Source organism: Neltuma alba, unplaced genomic scaffold, assembly GCF_004799145.2.
Source record: "Neltuma alba isolate B1F8T4 unplaced genomic scaffold, ASM479914v2 tig00010569_pilon, whole genome shotgun sequence".
NCBI lineage: Eukaryota > Viridiplantae > Streptophyta > Magnoliopsida > Fabales > Fabaceae > Neltuma > Neltuma alba.
Genome location: NW_021635435.1, coordinates 326,822 through 343,921, shown reverse-complemented (window position 1 = coordinate 343,921; position 17,100 = coordinate 326,822). Strand labels below are relative to the sequence as shown.

Sequence of the window (17,100 nt, the reverse complement as noted above, 5' to 3'; positions counted from 1 at the left end):
CGTCCGAGCCGATCCAATTCTTTAATGGGAAAATTTCACTGTAGGACCGCAGAAGACAAAAAATTTCAAAGAGCCCCCAAAACATTCTGAAATCTCACTGCAGGACCAAGGGGCCAATCTGATATTAATTCCACAAGCGAAATGACGCCACTGCCCCTAATGAAGACTTATTTCCTCCGAAAATGAGACATATTATCAGCGGGTGTAAAAGACGGAAGAAAGACGGAAAGGGAGGAGATGGCGTTATTTCCTGCCTCTCCCATGCAGCGCGCCGGTGCGGAAGGGAGATAGCTGACAACCATGAGCTGAGAAAACGCAGTGGCGGAGCTTCACTTTTGCGGTCCGTCCCTCCGCCGTCTTTCGGACTCCAAGCTAGAGTTGGTGCAAGAGAGAGAAGTCGCAAGTGTGCCCTACAGTGTTGCGTGTTCTCTGGAAGTAGCGTCAGGTTGGCGTGGGAGGTAAGATTTTGTTGTTAAAATTTCGGTTTTGTTGGTGTGATTCGGTTAGCACAGGTGGGTTGTGATGGGTGAATGAGGAAGAAATGAGTATTTAAGTGCATGGGCATGTAGGTTGGGAGTGAGTTGCAAATCTTACGGTTTTATGGTTTGAGAAATTCATGCTGATGCTGTTTTAAGTTGTTAAAGATGTGGTGTTTGTGATGTTTTCAAAAGTGGGTGCATATTGAGAATAATGCACTGCTGAAGGAACATAGGTAGGCGAAAAAGAAAGGGAAATGGGTGTGTGGCCTGGAATGGGTTATATGACAGGTAGACGCGCAGAGGAATGGTGAAAATACATAGTACGATGGTAAATTTGGTAATTCTGTTGTGTGCGAGAAAAAGCAATATAATGTTGTGAAAATACTAATTCTTGTTGTCAATTGTCAAATTGCTGATGTAAACGTACGTTGTGTCATACTTGAATGATGTGCAGCAGCAGAGGATAAATGGCTAGCAGTAGTAGGAAACAAGTATTTTGCATCTTTCATGTTAGAGGGCACTTTGTAAAGACCTCAGAAGGGAAATTCATTTATGAAGGGGGCATCATTACTGGAAGATTGATTAGAGAAGGGATGACATATGAAGAACTACAATGCATGGTAGCTCATGATGTGTGGCCAGGGACTCGTGAATATAAAATGAAGTACACAGTTAGCTTTGACCGGGATACATTCTTGGATCTTGTTGACGATATTGGTGTTGGACAAGTAATTGAGTACAACAATAGTAGTGGCCATGTTTATGTTTGTGAGAATGAGAAGACTTCACACAAGTGTCACAGCTGGACAGTGTACAAGAGTAAGTTGTTCTCAACTGGTTTTATTAAGATTGTGTGTAGGATAAGAAAGAATATGTCCAATTTTGATAAATTGAACTGTAATACTGAATAGCTGTATTTGTTTATGCAGGTTAGATGATTTGGTTGGCCCTTGTGGAATGTCAGTATCTGCAATGGAATTGGATCTAGACACAGACAACATAAACATATCTTCCGTACAAGATGTGCCAACACTGATAGGAAGTGTAGGTATGGAAACGTTGCCAACCCCAATAGCGGTGATGAATTCATCAAAGTGGGCAGATTTGTTGATGTCAAGAGGGCAAACCTTTGTTAGTGCTGAACATTTTAGAGAGGCATTATATAAGTATAGCCTTGCACACAAGTTTGGTTACCGGTACGTAAAGAATGATAGGCATAAGATGATTGTGAAGTGCTGTGTAGAGGGTTGTCCCTGGGAAATTTCAGCATATGGTGTAGGTGAGAATAATGGATTCCTAGTTGTGAGAAGATTTAACTATGAACACTTGCATTATGCACAAGACAACTTAGTTGTCCCTCAGAGAAAGAGGTGCAAACTTGCTTCAGCAGTCATAATAGATGAGTTGATTTCTTGCATGCACAAAGCTCCAAATGACATTAGACGGGATTTGGAAAGAGAGTATGGGTTGAGGCTCAACTACCAACAAGCATATAGGGCGAAAGAGAAAGCATTGGAAAAAATTCATGGTTGTCCGCAGGAGTCTTATATGCTAATCCCTTGGATATGTGAAAGGCTGAAGGAAAGTGATCCAGAAACGGTAGCAAAGTGGGTTGCATCATCAGATAATAGATTTCAAGCTGTATTTATTGCATACGGTTGCTGTGTAGAAGGGTTTTTGAAAGGTGGCAGACCTGTATTATATGTGGATGGATGCCACTTGAGTGGTCCGTACAAAGGAACGTTATTGGGAGCACAAGCGTATGACGCGGATAATGAATTATTCCCACTTGCATATGCGATTGTTGGAGGTGAGACGCTTGATGACTGGGCATGGTTTCTTGGTAACATAAAGGATATTACGGGCTCATTAGAAGTGACAATAGTATCGGATAGACACAACTCAATAAAAGGTGCAGTGCAAGCCGTGTTTGGAGGAGATCGACATGCTTTTTGCTACCGTCATGTGAAGGAGAATTACAGTGCTGAGTTTTTGAAGAAAACCAGGGGAAAGAGGAGGACCAGCGGACAGACAAAGGAAGTTGCACTAAAATTACTTGATTCTATTGCATACGCAAGACTTGATAGAGACTTTGATTGCAGTATGGAAAAGCTAATGGCATTTTGTCCAGAATTAGGACAATGGCTTCAAACAAATGGAGACATTGACCGTTGGGCACAAAGCAAATTTCCTTACAAGAGGTGGGACAATATCACAACAAATCTAGCCGAATCCTTTAATGCTTGGCTTGTTGGTGAGAGGAAGCACAACATAGCTGTCTTGATACATGAGCACAGGGAAAAATTGGCAAACAAGATGTACCACAGCAAAGAAGCCATGACGAATTGGAGCAATGGTGTGGGACCTAAGATAGAGGAAAAGTTGATGGATCATGTGGCCAGATCAGAAAGAATGGATGTGCAAAATTATGGAATGAACAATTTTAGGGTCAGATGGGGAAACCTAGATGTGCGGGTAAATCTTGTGTTACGTGAATGTACCTGCAAAGGTTGGCAAATGTCAGGACTACCTTGCCCACATGCGTGTGCTGCAATCAAGAAGGTATATGGTAATATATATGCATATGTCGAGGATTGCTTTTTACTCTCAGCCCAAAAGAAAATTTATGGCAGACTCATGATTCCAGTTGAGACCCATGACATCCCTAGGCCAGATTCCCTTCGATATGAAGATTACTCGTCCACCATCTTCCTACAACCACCATTGACAACTCGGCGTGCTGGAAGACCCAGAGGTAGGAGGATTGAATCACAATTCCAGCAGAAGAAAGCGTATCATTGCTCAGGATGTGGTGAAGCTGGTCACACTAGAAAGATTTGCACTAACCCGAACCCTGGGTGACTTTGTTGCTGAAAATGGTCTTTCATTTTTTTGGTTCAACACACAGCTACTTTTGCACATAAATGAGCCCCACTATGTAGTTGTTGAGTTGTTGGGGAAGTAGCTATGACAACCCATTTTGATTTTTTGGTGGTGGGTTCGATTATATTTTGTATAGTGGTGTCAATAGTTGAAAAATTTCATGACAGTAGGTGACTATAGCTGTCGCAGGATATGTTAGGCTGTAATCTGTCCACATGCGAATGGACTATTTTTAGTTGTAAATATTTGTATGTATGTTGCAAATTGTGTAATGTCACTTGCAAACGGAGATTCCCCTGCCTGTCCACTAACGGACAGCTTCTTCGGGTGAAGGTCATCGTATGTAAATGGACTGATTACAGTTGTGAATATATACATATGTATGTTGCCAATTGTCTAATGTCACTTGCAAATGGTATAAGAAACCATACTTGGACAGCTTCTCCAGGTGAATCAGTCCGCATGCAAATGGACTATTTTTAGTTGTAAATATTTGTATGTATGTTGCAAATTGTGTAATGTCACTTGCAAACGGAGATTCCCCTGCCTGTCCACTAACGGACAGCTTCTTCGGGTGAAGGTCATCGTATGTAAATGGACTGATTACAGTTGTGAATATATACATATGTATGTTGCCAATTGTCTAATGTCACTTGCAAATGGTATAAGAAACCATACTTGGACAGCTTCTCCAGGTGAATCAGTCCGCATGCAAATGGACTATTTTTAGTTGTAAATATTTGTATGTATGTTGCAAATTGTGTAATCTCACTTGCAAACGGAGATTCCCCTGCCTGTCCACTAACGGACAGCTTCTTCGGGTGAAGGTCATCGTATGTAAATGGACTGATTACAGTTGTGAATATATACATATGTATGTTGCCAATTGTCTAATGTCACTTGCAAATGGTATAAGAAACCATACTTGGACAGCTTCTCCAGGTGAATCAGTCCGCATGCAAATGGACTATTTTTAGTTGTAAATATTTGTATGTATGTTGCAAATTGTGTAATCTCACTTGCAAACGGAGATTCCCCTGCCTGTCCACTGACGGACAGCTTCTTCGGGTGAAGGTCGTCATATGTAAATGGACTGATTACAGTTGTGAATATATATATGTATGTTGCCAATTGTCGAATGTCACTTGCAAATGGTATAAGAAACCATACTTGGACAGCTTCTCCAGGTGAATCAGTCCGCATGCAAATGGACTATTTTTAGTTGTAAATATTTGTATGTATGTTGCAAATTGTGTAATCTCACTTGCAAACGGAGATTCCCCTGCCTGTCCACTGACGGACAGCTTCTTCGGGTGAAGGTCGTCATATGTAAATGGACTGATTACAGTTGTGAATATATATATGTATGTTGCCAATTGTCGAATGTCACTTGCAAATGGTATAAGAAACCATACTTGGACAGCTTCTCCAGGTGAATCAGTCCGCATGCAAATGGACTATTTTTAGTTGTAAATATATGTATGTATGTGGCAAATTGTCAAATCTCATTTGCAAATGGGCCCTTGCACAGCTGTTCACCCACGGACACCTCCTTCAGTACGAGTAGGTCAGATGCAAATGGATTATTTATAGTTGTGAAAATATGCATGTATGGTGCGAATTGTCTAGTCCCACGTGTAAATGGGCTGTCCCACACTTAAGGAAGACGCATGCATCAGGTGAATCAGTCCACATGTGAAGCCAAGTATGTGTCTTGCAAATTAGCTAGTCCCCCTTGCCAATATGAACGGACGGATTCCACGTGTGAATATAGGTATGTATTTTATAAATAGGCTAGTTCCCCTTGCAAATGCGCTCTCCCGCACTTGTTCCCTCACGGACACATGCTTCAGCTGGACCAGTCGACATGTGAACGGACTGATTCCACGTGTGAATATAGGTATGTGTTTAGCAAATTGCCTAGTTCCCCTTGCAAATGCGCACCCTGTTCAGGTCAAGGACGGCACATGTAAATGGACTGATTACAGTTGTGAATATATGTATCGGAGTAGCAAATTCCCTAGTTCCTCATGGAAATGGACACCTTATTCAGGTGAAGGAGGGCACTTGCATATTTAAGAGGACACGTTGTTCAGCAGATGAACGACACTTGTGAATGCTCTAATTTCTGTTGTTAACTTATTTGTCTCTCTTGCAAATTGTCTAATCGTTCGTGCAAAGGTCTAATCCCTGATGTAGGTTGTTCAGTTGGAAATGGACGAACATTTGGTGTTAATTCCTGTTTTTTTGGTGCAAATTCCCTAATTTGTGTTGTTAACCGTACATCTAATGAAAGTAAACAAGTAGTGATAATATGAATCCATCAAAACAGTCTTCATTAACATCGTTTGTATGCACAACATTTTAGTCCGCATACAGTGTTCACAACAACAATTACAGTGCTTATCAGCAAAAACTACAAGGTAGGAATTTGATCAGTCATCGCTTTCTCTTGCGTTGTCTGTTAATGTGGTCAAGGTGTTTGGTAACAGCATCTGACTTGATGTTTCTTTGATGCGTCACGAGCCACCACAATAGCTCACACCGTATAGATGTGTATTGATCCTATGGGACAACAACAACTGTTCTCAGTAAGTTGACACAAATGCATGATGTCATTAATATATAATTCAACACCTACTGCTGTATAATAAGGCATGGTGAATAGAACTCCATCCTTCTCTTGTGGGTTGGGCCACTCTCTTAGATATGTGATGACATGAACCCCACAATCATCACTGAAAAAATGAACACATCACTATGCTGCCTTATGTATGTCGATTATAATTTATGACAAATAACTTTCAGTGAACAAAAGACTCACGTATTGTCTTGAACATGAACCGTGGGATACAAGATGTCATTGTTTGAATCTGGGTTGGCCAACCCCTCCAGCTCAGGCTTCACTGTCCTTAGGATTTCAATGAAGTGTGCCCTCTACACAATTACAGATGATTATCACACAGGGGATACTATGGTTGTCCAACACAAAAGTAGCAGAATAATTACACCACTTACAAAAGTTTGCGCCATCATTTGCTGCCCCTTTAATGCTGGATCAGACTTATTCTTCTTCTTTTGGTGCTTCATTGTATCCTCACCACCACGCAGAGAGTCCAGCACATAAAACTTTAGTGTGCTCGGTTCAAACACAAAGCAAAACCAATGCAGTGCAAACACAACAGGTGCAAATATGTATTCACATTCAGCCAAATTGTATCCCACGTGTTGGGGAAGTAGTTCTTTCAGGTGTTTGTCCACTTGCCATGCTGTGTGTTGCTGCACCATCCTTGCCTATCACAACAGCAAATTGCACAGCAATGCAAATTGTCAGTGAAGAAACTGTATCGATAACTTTATTGCACAATTTAAAGCATTGATCCATTAACAGGGGATAGCACTAACCGTGAAATCTGCATCAAATATGTGTCTTTTAACCGCAGAGGCACTCTCATGTTGGTCAGCGTTCAAGGTGTGGGCAATCAGAGTCATGATCTGTAGAATAAAGGAGCAGGAAAATTAAATTAAAATTGTGGCACATTCCATATATGGCCACTTTGATGTAACTTGAATAGGTGCACGTACCCTGTTGCTTATCCACCTTCTGGGACCCAGTGCTTGTAGGTCTGATCGTGTTGCCAAATGCCCAAACATATCTACCATGACCCTACAACAAATATGAAAGTGAAAATAAGTAGTCAGTGTTGCATAGTAGTATTATTCACAGGCTGTCTTTTCCATAATAACTGACTATACTTACTCTTGAGCCTCATCTGGTTGACACCACTCAGTACACACAGTATAAAATGCATCCCTCTCACTCATTTTCACCTTTCTGCCATAAGTAGACATGTAAGGAGATTTAACTGCTGGGACTTTACGTCTACTTGACCTCCTTGTGGGTAGCTGCACTGCTTTGCCCACCATTTTCCCTTCTTCCGTTTGAGCTGCCTGTTCATCTTCAGTATCCTTATCTGCAGCTTCATCTTCTCTCACATTGTCGTTCTCGTCTTCATCTTCCTCTTCTTCTTCTTCTTCTTCTTCTTGCTGTTCATCATCATGCAATTTGTCACCACTTTCATGTGTTTCTCCGCTCTCTACAGTCATAACTTCATCATGTTGTGGCCGCTCATTTTCATCCTCCTCAGTGTGGTGTTCTTTTCCTTCTTCTTCATTGCCTCCCCGGTTAAGAAGTTTATTTTCCAGCTTAACTAATTCATCACAAACTAAGTTTTGAATCTTGGTCATCTCATTGTTCAATGTGGTGTTGAAATTGAGCCAAAACTCCTTAATGTCCTGCACATTGTAAATGTATGTCATCAAACAGATATTAAGTCTCACCAACAGACATTATCACATTGGTATTACTCACCGGATGATGGAAACTTGTACTGCTCCCCGGTTGTGTTGACTCATTCACTTCAGCAGCGGGTGGACTGTAGAAAATGCCATGTCGACTCTCCTTTTCCGCATCAATTCTCCTCTTCACAGCCTTATCATCCCAATGTGTGACGGCGTCTTTGTCTTTTGGTTCACCTCCCTGTAGAGGGAACCTTTGCAGGAAGTGCAACTGCAGAGAAAGAAAAAATATGACTCAAAACTCAAATTACATAATACATCAACAGTTTAATGTTCAAAGCATATCCAACAGGCCATATTTTGTAAGGAAATATGCAAGTACCAATAAAAAGTAGATGCACCCTCCGACGACTCTGGCACTCTCGGTCTGTCCTTCCTTACTGCTCCTATTGTACCGTTTAATTTCCTCACTGAGCTCGTCAAGCACAAAGGAAGCCCAGTCAAATTTTTTCCAGTTATTTTCTGTGCAGGCCATTACTTTTAGCACCTTGTCACTCACACTTGCACTTCCCGTGGGACAAAGAAGAGTGCCCACTGTGAAAAGAACAAAATAGAATTCAAAGTTTCCATCTTCTTCATCACTCTTTATCTTCTCCGCAATTTGAGAATATGTCAGTGGAGTATAGTCCTTCTTCAGCTCATTTACTTCATCCTTGAAGCCATCCAACTTCACTTTGGAGCCCTTATCTGGTAACCCAAGAACCCTCCTAACATCTGTACACGTGACCTTCTTTGTCTTCCCCCTTATGGTAATTTGTTTACTTGGGGGGTCATATGCATGAATCAACTCCAGACATAAATCTCTGGGCAACTTATTCAAAGTAATACCAAGAAGATGACCAAACCCCATTTCTTCTACCTTGCGCTTTAAATTTTCTTTGCCATTTATAAACTTTGCCACTTCCTTGAATTTTGTGGGGGAGCACCGAGTAGAAAATGGGGACACATATTTCTCCTTCTTCTTCTTCTCCTCTATCAGCTGTTCCTCCTTCTTCCTGTACGGCTCCCTGTTAGCATCACTCATCTCCCTCCAAATTGCTGAAGCTGCATCTGTGATTGCTCCCATATTTCCATGCATCTCCTGCTTCTTTTGCTCCCAATATTCTCCCTTGAATACTTTCCAGCCGGTAACTTGTGCGTCCTTTTTTCCCATCTTCTTCCTGTATCCAATAATCACAAAGTCATTAGTTAGTACATTAAACAGCAACATTCATACCATCCAAACATTTCTTGTAACATAAACCCGGAAATTATATACACACTAATTATTATTGTTAAATCCTTAACTTGTCATACGACAGGACATCAAATTGTTACATGCAGGTTAACTGGATAATGACACCATTCTTCGTGTAAATTAGCTAACATTCATTGTCAGGCCACAAAATATCAGATTCCAACTAACATTAAATTATGCAACAGAGGTGGTTAATTAACTACTTTTTCATGTCAATTCCCTAACTTTCACACTCCAACACAGATCAAACAATTACACCGGCGAACAGTCAAAATTCTGCCAATTGCTCATGTCAATTGCCTAATTTTCCCTGTGAGGCCGCTGCAAACCACATTCCCACAAACATGCAATTATGCAGCAGAGGTGGTTAATTAACTAATTTTCGAGGTAAATTTCCTAACTTTCTCAGTCCACCACGCATCAAACAGTTACACATAAGCTAAGTGGAAATCCAGCTCACTCATGGTGTCTATTGCCTAATTTTCCCTGTCAGTCAACTGCACACCAATTTCCCACAAACTTTGTGGGTAATTTACTGATTCTCCATGTAAATTTCCTAACTTGACAGATTCAACAAAAATATGAAACCGTCAGACAGGAGCTGCGCGGATAATCCCCTAAATCCTCTTGTCAATTGACTAATTCCTCCTGTGAGGCCCGCTACGGATCACATGCCAACAAACATGAAATTTTGAATTGAGTTTTTGTTACTTTACTGATTTTTCATGTAAATTCCCTAACTTCCAGAGTCCACCACACATCAACCACTTAAACAGAAGCTAAGTGCAAATTCACCTAATTGCTCGTCTCAATCACCTAATTTTCCCTGTGAGGCCTCTGCAAACCACATTCCCACAAACATGCAATTATGCAGCAGAGGTGGTTAATTAACTAATTTTCGAGGTAAATTTCCTAACTTTCTCAGTCCACCACGCATCAAACAGTTACACATAAGCTAAGTGGAAATCCAGCTCACTCGTGGTGTCAATTGCCTAATTTTCCCTGTCAGTCAACTGCACACCAATTTCCCACAAACTTTGTGGGTAATTTACTGATTCTCCATGTAAATTTCCTAACTTGACAGATTCAACAAAAATATGAAACCGTCAGACAGGAGCTGCGCGGATAATCCCCTAAATCCTCGTGTCAATTGACTAATTCCTCCTGTGAGGCCCGCTACGGATCACATGCCAACAAACATGAAATTTTGAATTGCCAGTTGTTACTTTACTGATTTTTCATGTAAATTCCCTAACTTCCAGAGTCCACCACACATCAACCACTTAAACAGAAGCTAAGTGCAAATTCACCTAATTGCTCGTCTCAATCACCTAATTTTCCCTGTGAGGCCGCTGCAAACCACATTCCCACAAACATGCAATTATGCAGCAGAGGTGGTTAATTAACTAATTTTCGAGGTAAATTTCCTAACTTTCTCAGTCCACCACGCATCAAACAGTTACACATAAGCTAAGTGGAAATCCAGCTCACTCGTGGTGTCAATTGCCTAATTTTCCCTGTCAGGCAACTGCACACCAATTTCCCACAAACTTTCTGGGTAATTTACTGATTCTCCATGTAAATTTCCTAACTTGACAGATTCCCGGAAACATGAAAACTGTTTGACATAAGCTAACTGGATAAACCCCTAATTCCTCGTGTCAATTTCCTAATTTTCCTTGCGAGGCCACTACAAATCAGATTCCAACAAACATAGCTGGTAATTTACTGATTCTTCGTGTAAATTGCCTAAGTTGACAGATATATGCACACATGAGGTTGTCACATGCAACTGGTTAGTCAACTAATTCTTCACGTCAATTGACTAACTCCCATTGTTAGCCCACAAAATCTCACATTCCAACGATCAACGGGATAAACCAAACAAAACAAACTCATTTGCCTAATCCATACGACAACATTTGCCCCTCCCAATTCTTTTCCTTATTCCTGCAAAATGCCTACAAACACTATAGCAATGCAGTTAACTACCAACACTAATTTTTCCCTAAATAATTAATAACTTTCTTATTTAGCCCCCACACAAACTCTTCATGCTACACTCACAAGCGTTCGCTCACTAAATCAGGAGCATTTGCTAAAGGGCAGTCAGGGAAATGGCCGAACACTATGTGACACATTGGTAATCATTCCTGGGTTAGAACCTAAATGTCATTACCAAACACACCCACCTTTCAGTGGGTCATTCCTCCTTAACCTACCATGAAAACAAAATGCAAGAAATCTACTGCATTTAACGGGGACCGCGAAGCTTACCAAATGGAAATCAGTGACTTCTTCTCGCCCTGCTTCTTCCTTCTTTGTCGATAGCCTTGCAAGTTTCCTCCTTTGTCGGCCTCTTCTTATTCTCCTTCCGCTTCTAGTGATTACCACGAACCCGCAGATTGAAGCTGATAGAATTTTTGGGGGCCACGTCGAACACTTTTCGCAGATTGCGAGAGGCAGGAATCTTCCCACAGAGGTAGCACGTTCGCAGTCGGGAGAGGGCAGATTTTTCGTAGAGTGGTAGCACGTTCGCAGACCGAGAGACGCAGCAGTTTTCCCAGAGTGGTTGCACGTTCGCAGAGCGGGAGAGGGAACACTTTTCGCACACGGGTTACGTTCGCATATAGAGAGAGAGCGGGAGGACTTTTGACCGTCGCTTTTTCGCCTTATTTTCAAATTTCAGCGGAAGTAAAATGAGGGGCAGTGGCGTCATTTCGCTTGTGGAATTAATATCAGATTGGCCCCTTGGTCCTGCAGTGAGATTTCAGAATGTTTTGGGGGCTCTTTGAAATTTTTTGTCTTCTGCGGTCCTACAGTGAAATTTTCCCTTCTTTAATCATTGGACAAGACACCAAAAACATATTGCTTTGGAAATGAAGATATTGTAGCTAAAACATGATTTAAAGTTTCCTGTTTTAAGAAGCTAAAGGAAAACCATAATTAACATCTAGGTGATGAATTATGAAGAAACTACTATATGAAAAGTAGATACTTAAGGGGAAGCGAAATTTCCCATAAAAAGACCATATGCCATAGAATTTAACACTAAAGGAAAAATGTTACTCCTCCAGTCTTTAATATAGTGTTAGATTTAAGGTTTTGATGATAATAGATTAAGGAATCTGTGTTTTAGTTAGCTGATCGATCACCTAATCAATCAAGGGTTATCGATCACATGATAGATAAAGTTCCTGTGTAAACAAATAACTTAGCAGAAATGTTAATCGATAACCTGATAGATAAATCAATTTATATGTGTTGATCGATTAATTGATCGATCATTGTTAACAATGTTTTGTATAGAAGTCTGTAGAAAATTATTGATCAATTGATCAATAATCTAATAATCGAACAATTGACAGATAATGGGATACAATTTTTGGTAAGTATTTATTGATCACATGATTGATAAATAAGTCATCGATGAGAAGACAGAAAAATGGTAAAGCTTCCTATTCTCGTTGTATTTTGTCTCAATCACCAATTATCTATCATTTTATCAATCACAGCTCTATCGATAACTTATTCTGTCATTGCATAATAACTTACCCGTTTATCGATATTTTCCTTCTGTTTAAGTGTTTTGAAAAATACTTTATCAATCACTTGATGGATCAATAGTTTGTCGATCAAATGATCAATCATTACCCTTTTACTGGTTTAAACTGTGTTAAGCATTTCTTCGATCACTTGATCGATCATTGATTTATCGATAAAATGATCGATCATCCATTCTTCTGAATGTTCTATTTTCACATAACGTGATTGATCAAACATTTTCCTGGCATTTCAAAACTAAGTTTCTCAACTATATTTTTATCAAGATCACTTACTCGATTATCATAGGATTTGTGCTCTTTGTGAAAATCTTTGTTCAACCTCTTTTTATCGATCAAATTTTTTGTCATCCATTTATCGATAAAGTATTCAATCAATGTATCTTGAAAATCAAATTCTCTTCTTCTTATCTTTATCGATAACCTGATCGATCAAACATTTTTTGATTACTTATTCGATCAATGATTCAGTTCTTTCAATAACAAGAAGCTACGGTAAAATCCAAAAATTTTCTGAATATTTCTCTTCGAATTTTTCTGAGCCTTACTATTTATCTTAATTCTCTATTTTGAGGGATTCAAAATCATAAGTGATCTTGAGCCTTTTCTCTAGATGATTTTTCTCAAGTCACTTTTTTCATTTATCGATCATTTGATCGATCATGAGTTAATCCATAACATGTTCGATAAACATAGTTATCTGTTTCAAGATCTTTCATCTTAATTAATCGATAACACAATCGATAAACCATTTATCGATCATGACTTTGATCAAGGATGTTCATTTCATAGTTATTGGATCTGATGTTTGATTAATTCCCTTCTCATCTACCATATGAATATTATTATCATTTGATCAGTTATCTTCCTGAGTTTCATTCTGAATGAAAATCTTATTAGATTGAAGTATTGATACAGAATACGAAGCAAGCTCAACGGTTATTTAAGTAACTTGTAACCTACCATGTCAAAAGCATTAATGGCGAATACTGTTGCAATTGGGAAAACACGCTACTGAACTCTCAATGGCTAGAAGCTCTTCCGTCTAACGGTTATTTCTCTTCCTAAAATGCTCACTTTTGCTAAAATCCTAAATTCCTAATAGTTTATAAAAACAAAAACCATTTTCCTTTCCTTAAGGGTTTTTCTACTTGTCATAGGAATTAGGAAATATCTTGAATATTTATGGGGCTCTTTTTAATCCCATAATCTCTTATAATTCTTTGGGATGTCATATAAATTTTCTTGAATTTTATTTTCCTTCCACATATTTATTTAGAATTTTCCCAAATAAAATGCAATATTAGCCTAATTCCCTTTTAAATTCCTTTGTAATTTTTCTAGGGGTAATTTGAAAATATTTTTCTTATTTTTTCTTAATTTTCTGAGGTTTGAAAATATTTTTTCATCATTATTTTTGAGTAATTTTTCTAATTAGTCAATATTCAATAATTATTGCTTTCCATCATAATTTCAAAATTTTCTCTACCTTCCATAATTATTTGCTAAATTTTGGGAATTTCTAACATATTTTTCTCAAATTTTCATATTTCTTCTACTATTCTGGCCCTTAAATGTCCAAGGATTTCTTTACTCTTAATTATAGAATTTTTGAGTGTGACAGTTTGGAGTATTAAAATTCTAATTCCTCCCTCCACAACCATAATCATGGCATTGATTGGGTGAATAGCCCACCATAACCATCCTTACATCCAACCTTTAGACCACATCATGAGCATACCTTTCTACCTCTCATAACTCATACTTTGACTCCATTTCCCCTACCACATAGACTACCATTTGAAGTACTTTCCTTATCATATGAACCCTATCATCAATCACCATTCATGTCATATGAACTTACCTTCCAATTACTAATCATCACCTTGTGAACCTTTTCTACCACCATATCTCCTACGTCTACCCCAACCTCTTTGGTCTCAAACTAGTAGGCTAGTTGCATTCATACCTACCCCAAACATAGACAACCATAGATGTGCTCTAAAAGAAAAGCATGAACATTGTAATGCACGACATCAGAAATTGTTCATGGAGAAGATGATGTTTAGGATCTCAAACGAATTGGATGAGAAATTTGAGGAGATTAGGGAACATATATGCAAGTTTGTCCAACATGTGTTATTGAATAAGATGGAAGGGGAGGAAGGAACACTTTGGCCCTGTGAGCTACAAGAAGAAGAACAAGGAACCCAAGACAAAATGCTAGATCCCACTTTACTTACGGAGAGTTTCAAACCTCTCATAGTCACACAAACTACTGTGGTGAAGTAAGCATGTTATTAGACAAAATCAAAATTAAATACCCCTAGAGAACTCTAAGTACAATTATTTATTTCACAAAACATCTAGGAACCTAGGAATCTAGAATCCACTTTGCTTGTAAATCCAATCATCAATCATATCTTTGAAAAATAGAATTATCAAACAAGAATTATTCTATGAAAAGTTTCTAACAAATATTTTATTAATATCGACAACAATGCAATTTAACTATGAACTTAATAGAAAAACATGAGTTGAACATACAAAGGAAGAGTGATATGAATGAAGAACTTCAAATTATATTCAAAAGAAAGGATTAAAATGTTTGATCACAAATTTATTCAAAACAACATAAATAAGTTCATAAAGCAATTATCAAAACATAGAACTATGAAACCATTAAAACACATTATGAAAAAGATCAAAGTAAGAAAACTACCACAACTTTTTACTTACAAAACATGAAACCCGAGTCATTACGTCATGCCTCAACAATTAGAAGGAAGGAGGAGAAATTATGAAGAGGAAGAGGGGTAAAGAAGATGTGGTGATGGTGTTGGTGTTGGTAAGGTGGAGATTTATGAAGATGTTGAGATATTGAAAAGTCCTTTCTTAAACTCCCTGTAGTTCCTTAAATCCTTTTTGTATGCACCTACAAGTGTTACATTCAAGTGGATCATGAAATAAGCCCATGATTGAAAATTTGAAATTTGATTCTTGGGTTACTATTTATTAATAAATTTCAGATTTTTTGTCAAACTTTGAAAATTCATAACTAATTATAGAAAAATTACATTGTGTAACACCTCCCCTTTAGACCACATAACCTTTCAAATAGAACCATTTGAAACCACTTCTTAAGGCCTTGAGTTAGAAAAATTCAAACTTAAAAATTATATAAATTTGGGTTACTATTTATGTAACCCTAAACCAAGGCTAAACTTTGAAAAATCATAACTAGTTCTAGAAAAATCAAAATGAAGTGAATCCAAGTTCTACTTAAATCTATTAACATGATCTTTAGAGAAAAATTGCTCTCTAGTATTAAGCCTTTATCAATCATTTACAAAGTTCACACAAAGAAGCATTGTTCATTTGGTAAATTTACAATTTTTTTAGAATTTATGCCTAACTTTGGATAAGCATAACTTTTTGTGCAAAACTTCAATTTTGATGAATTACCCCTTTTTTTAAAGCTAAAATAATGTTCTATACATCTGCCAAGTCTCAGGCCAAAACTCATTCGTTTGAAAAGAATTACATTGGCATGAAGTTTCACCATTGAAAGGGCTATTTCATATCATTTTCACACCTTTTCTTAATTATTCTTTCTCTATATGCTTCTTTAGCTCTGCCATCTTATTTGAAGCTATCCAATGAGGGGCTTTAGAAATTGGTTCTGTCCTCAGTATTAGATCAATAGTGAACTTTACTTCTCTTTTTGGTGGTAGTCTACTGATTTCTTTTGGAAAGGCTTTGGGGAAATTACACCCCATTAGAATTTCTTCAATCCCCTCTTTAATTTCTGCTTGTACTGAGAAGAATACCATATACCATTGGCAACCCTGCCTTAAATATCTGTCCGCTTAAGCCTCAGTTACAAAATTTAGTTTTACTTGTGTCCAAGGGGTTGTTTCTTGTGGAGGAAAAATTAGGGTTTTGTTCTTATAGTCAAGGAGCATATTATGTGAGGATAACCAGTTCAAGCCAATAATAATATCAATATCACAGAATGGCTTGCATATAAGGTCTAACATAGCACAACAATGCACATATCGAACAATACAATTTAAACAAATATTAGAAGTGTAAATATTGGCACCAGTGGGAGTGGAAACATAAATATCACATGGCAAAGCATTGACAGTGAGGCTTAAATGCCCAACATAATCATACGAGATGAAGGAGTGCCCGGTGCCCGAATCAAACATAGCATGCACAAGGTAGTCATGGACACTAATCATACCTTGTATAATCTCAGGCGACTGATGGGCCTTATCTCTATTAAGGGTGAATACTCTTACATGAGTCACGGGCCTCAAACTATTAGCGTCTTGCAGGCACTCCCAAGTAAAGTGTCCCATCTTGCCATGTCACACCCTGATAATTTTATTCTAATTGATGAATGATTTGTGACTAACTAAGGCCAAATAGTATAGTAGACTGGTAGAGGATCCAGGCTATGAGGAAAAATCAGGATAGGGACATAACGGTCATTTTTGAAAAGATCGGTTAAGAAAGGACAGTATTGGAAATAATGTCCAAAATTCCTGAAAATTCCCAGAAAATCATGAAA

The 17,100-nt window shown here is 38.4% G+C and overlaps 2 protein-coding genes across 2 annotated transcripts; one reads left to right on the top strand and one right to left on the bottom strand.

The window, feature by feature from the left end:
* The first annotated feature begins 182 nt into the window (after positions 1-182).
* Positions 183-3,341, top strand: LOC114757147 (uncharacterized). Its single transcript, XM_028946139.1, has 4 exons — positions 183-445; positions 994-1,290; positions 1,409-2,998; positions 3,113-3,341. Exons 1-4 carry the CDS (start codon positions 183-185, stop codon positions 3,339-3,341), a joined length of 2,379 nt encoding a protein of 792 aa, XP_028801972.1.
* Positions 3,342-5,801: 2,460 nt separating this feature from the next.
* Positions 5,802-11,099, bottom strand: LOC114757146 (uncharacterized). Its single transcript, XM_028946138.1, has 11 exons — positions 11,026-11,099; positions 8,615-8,881; positions 8,044-8,524; positions 7,735-7,932; positions 7,123-7,658; positions 6,948-7,029; positions 6,768-6,857; positions 6,381-6,656; positions 6,187-6,299; positions 6,004-6,100; positions 5,802-5,927 (listed from the first exon to the last, which is right to left on the bottom strand). Exons 1-11 carry the CDS (start codon positions 11,097-11,099, stop codon positions 5,802-5,804), a joined length of 2,340 nt encoding a protein of 779 aa, XP_028801971.1.
* Positions 11,100-17,100: the final 6,001 nt, after the last annotated feature.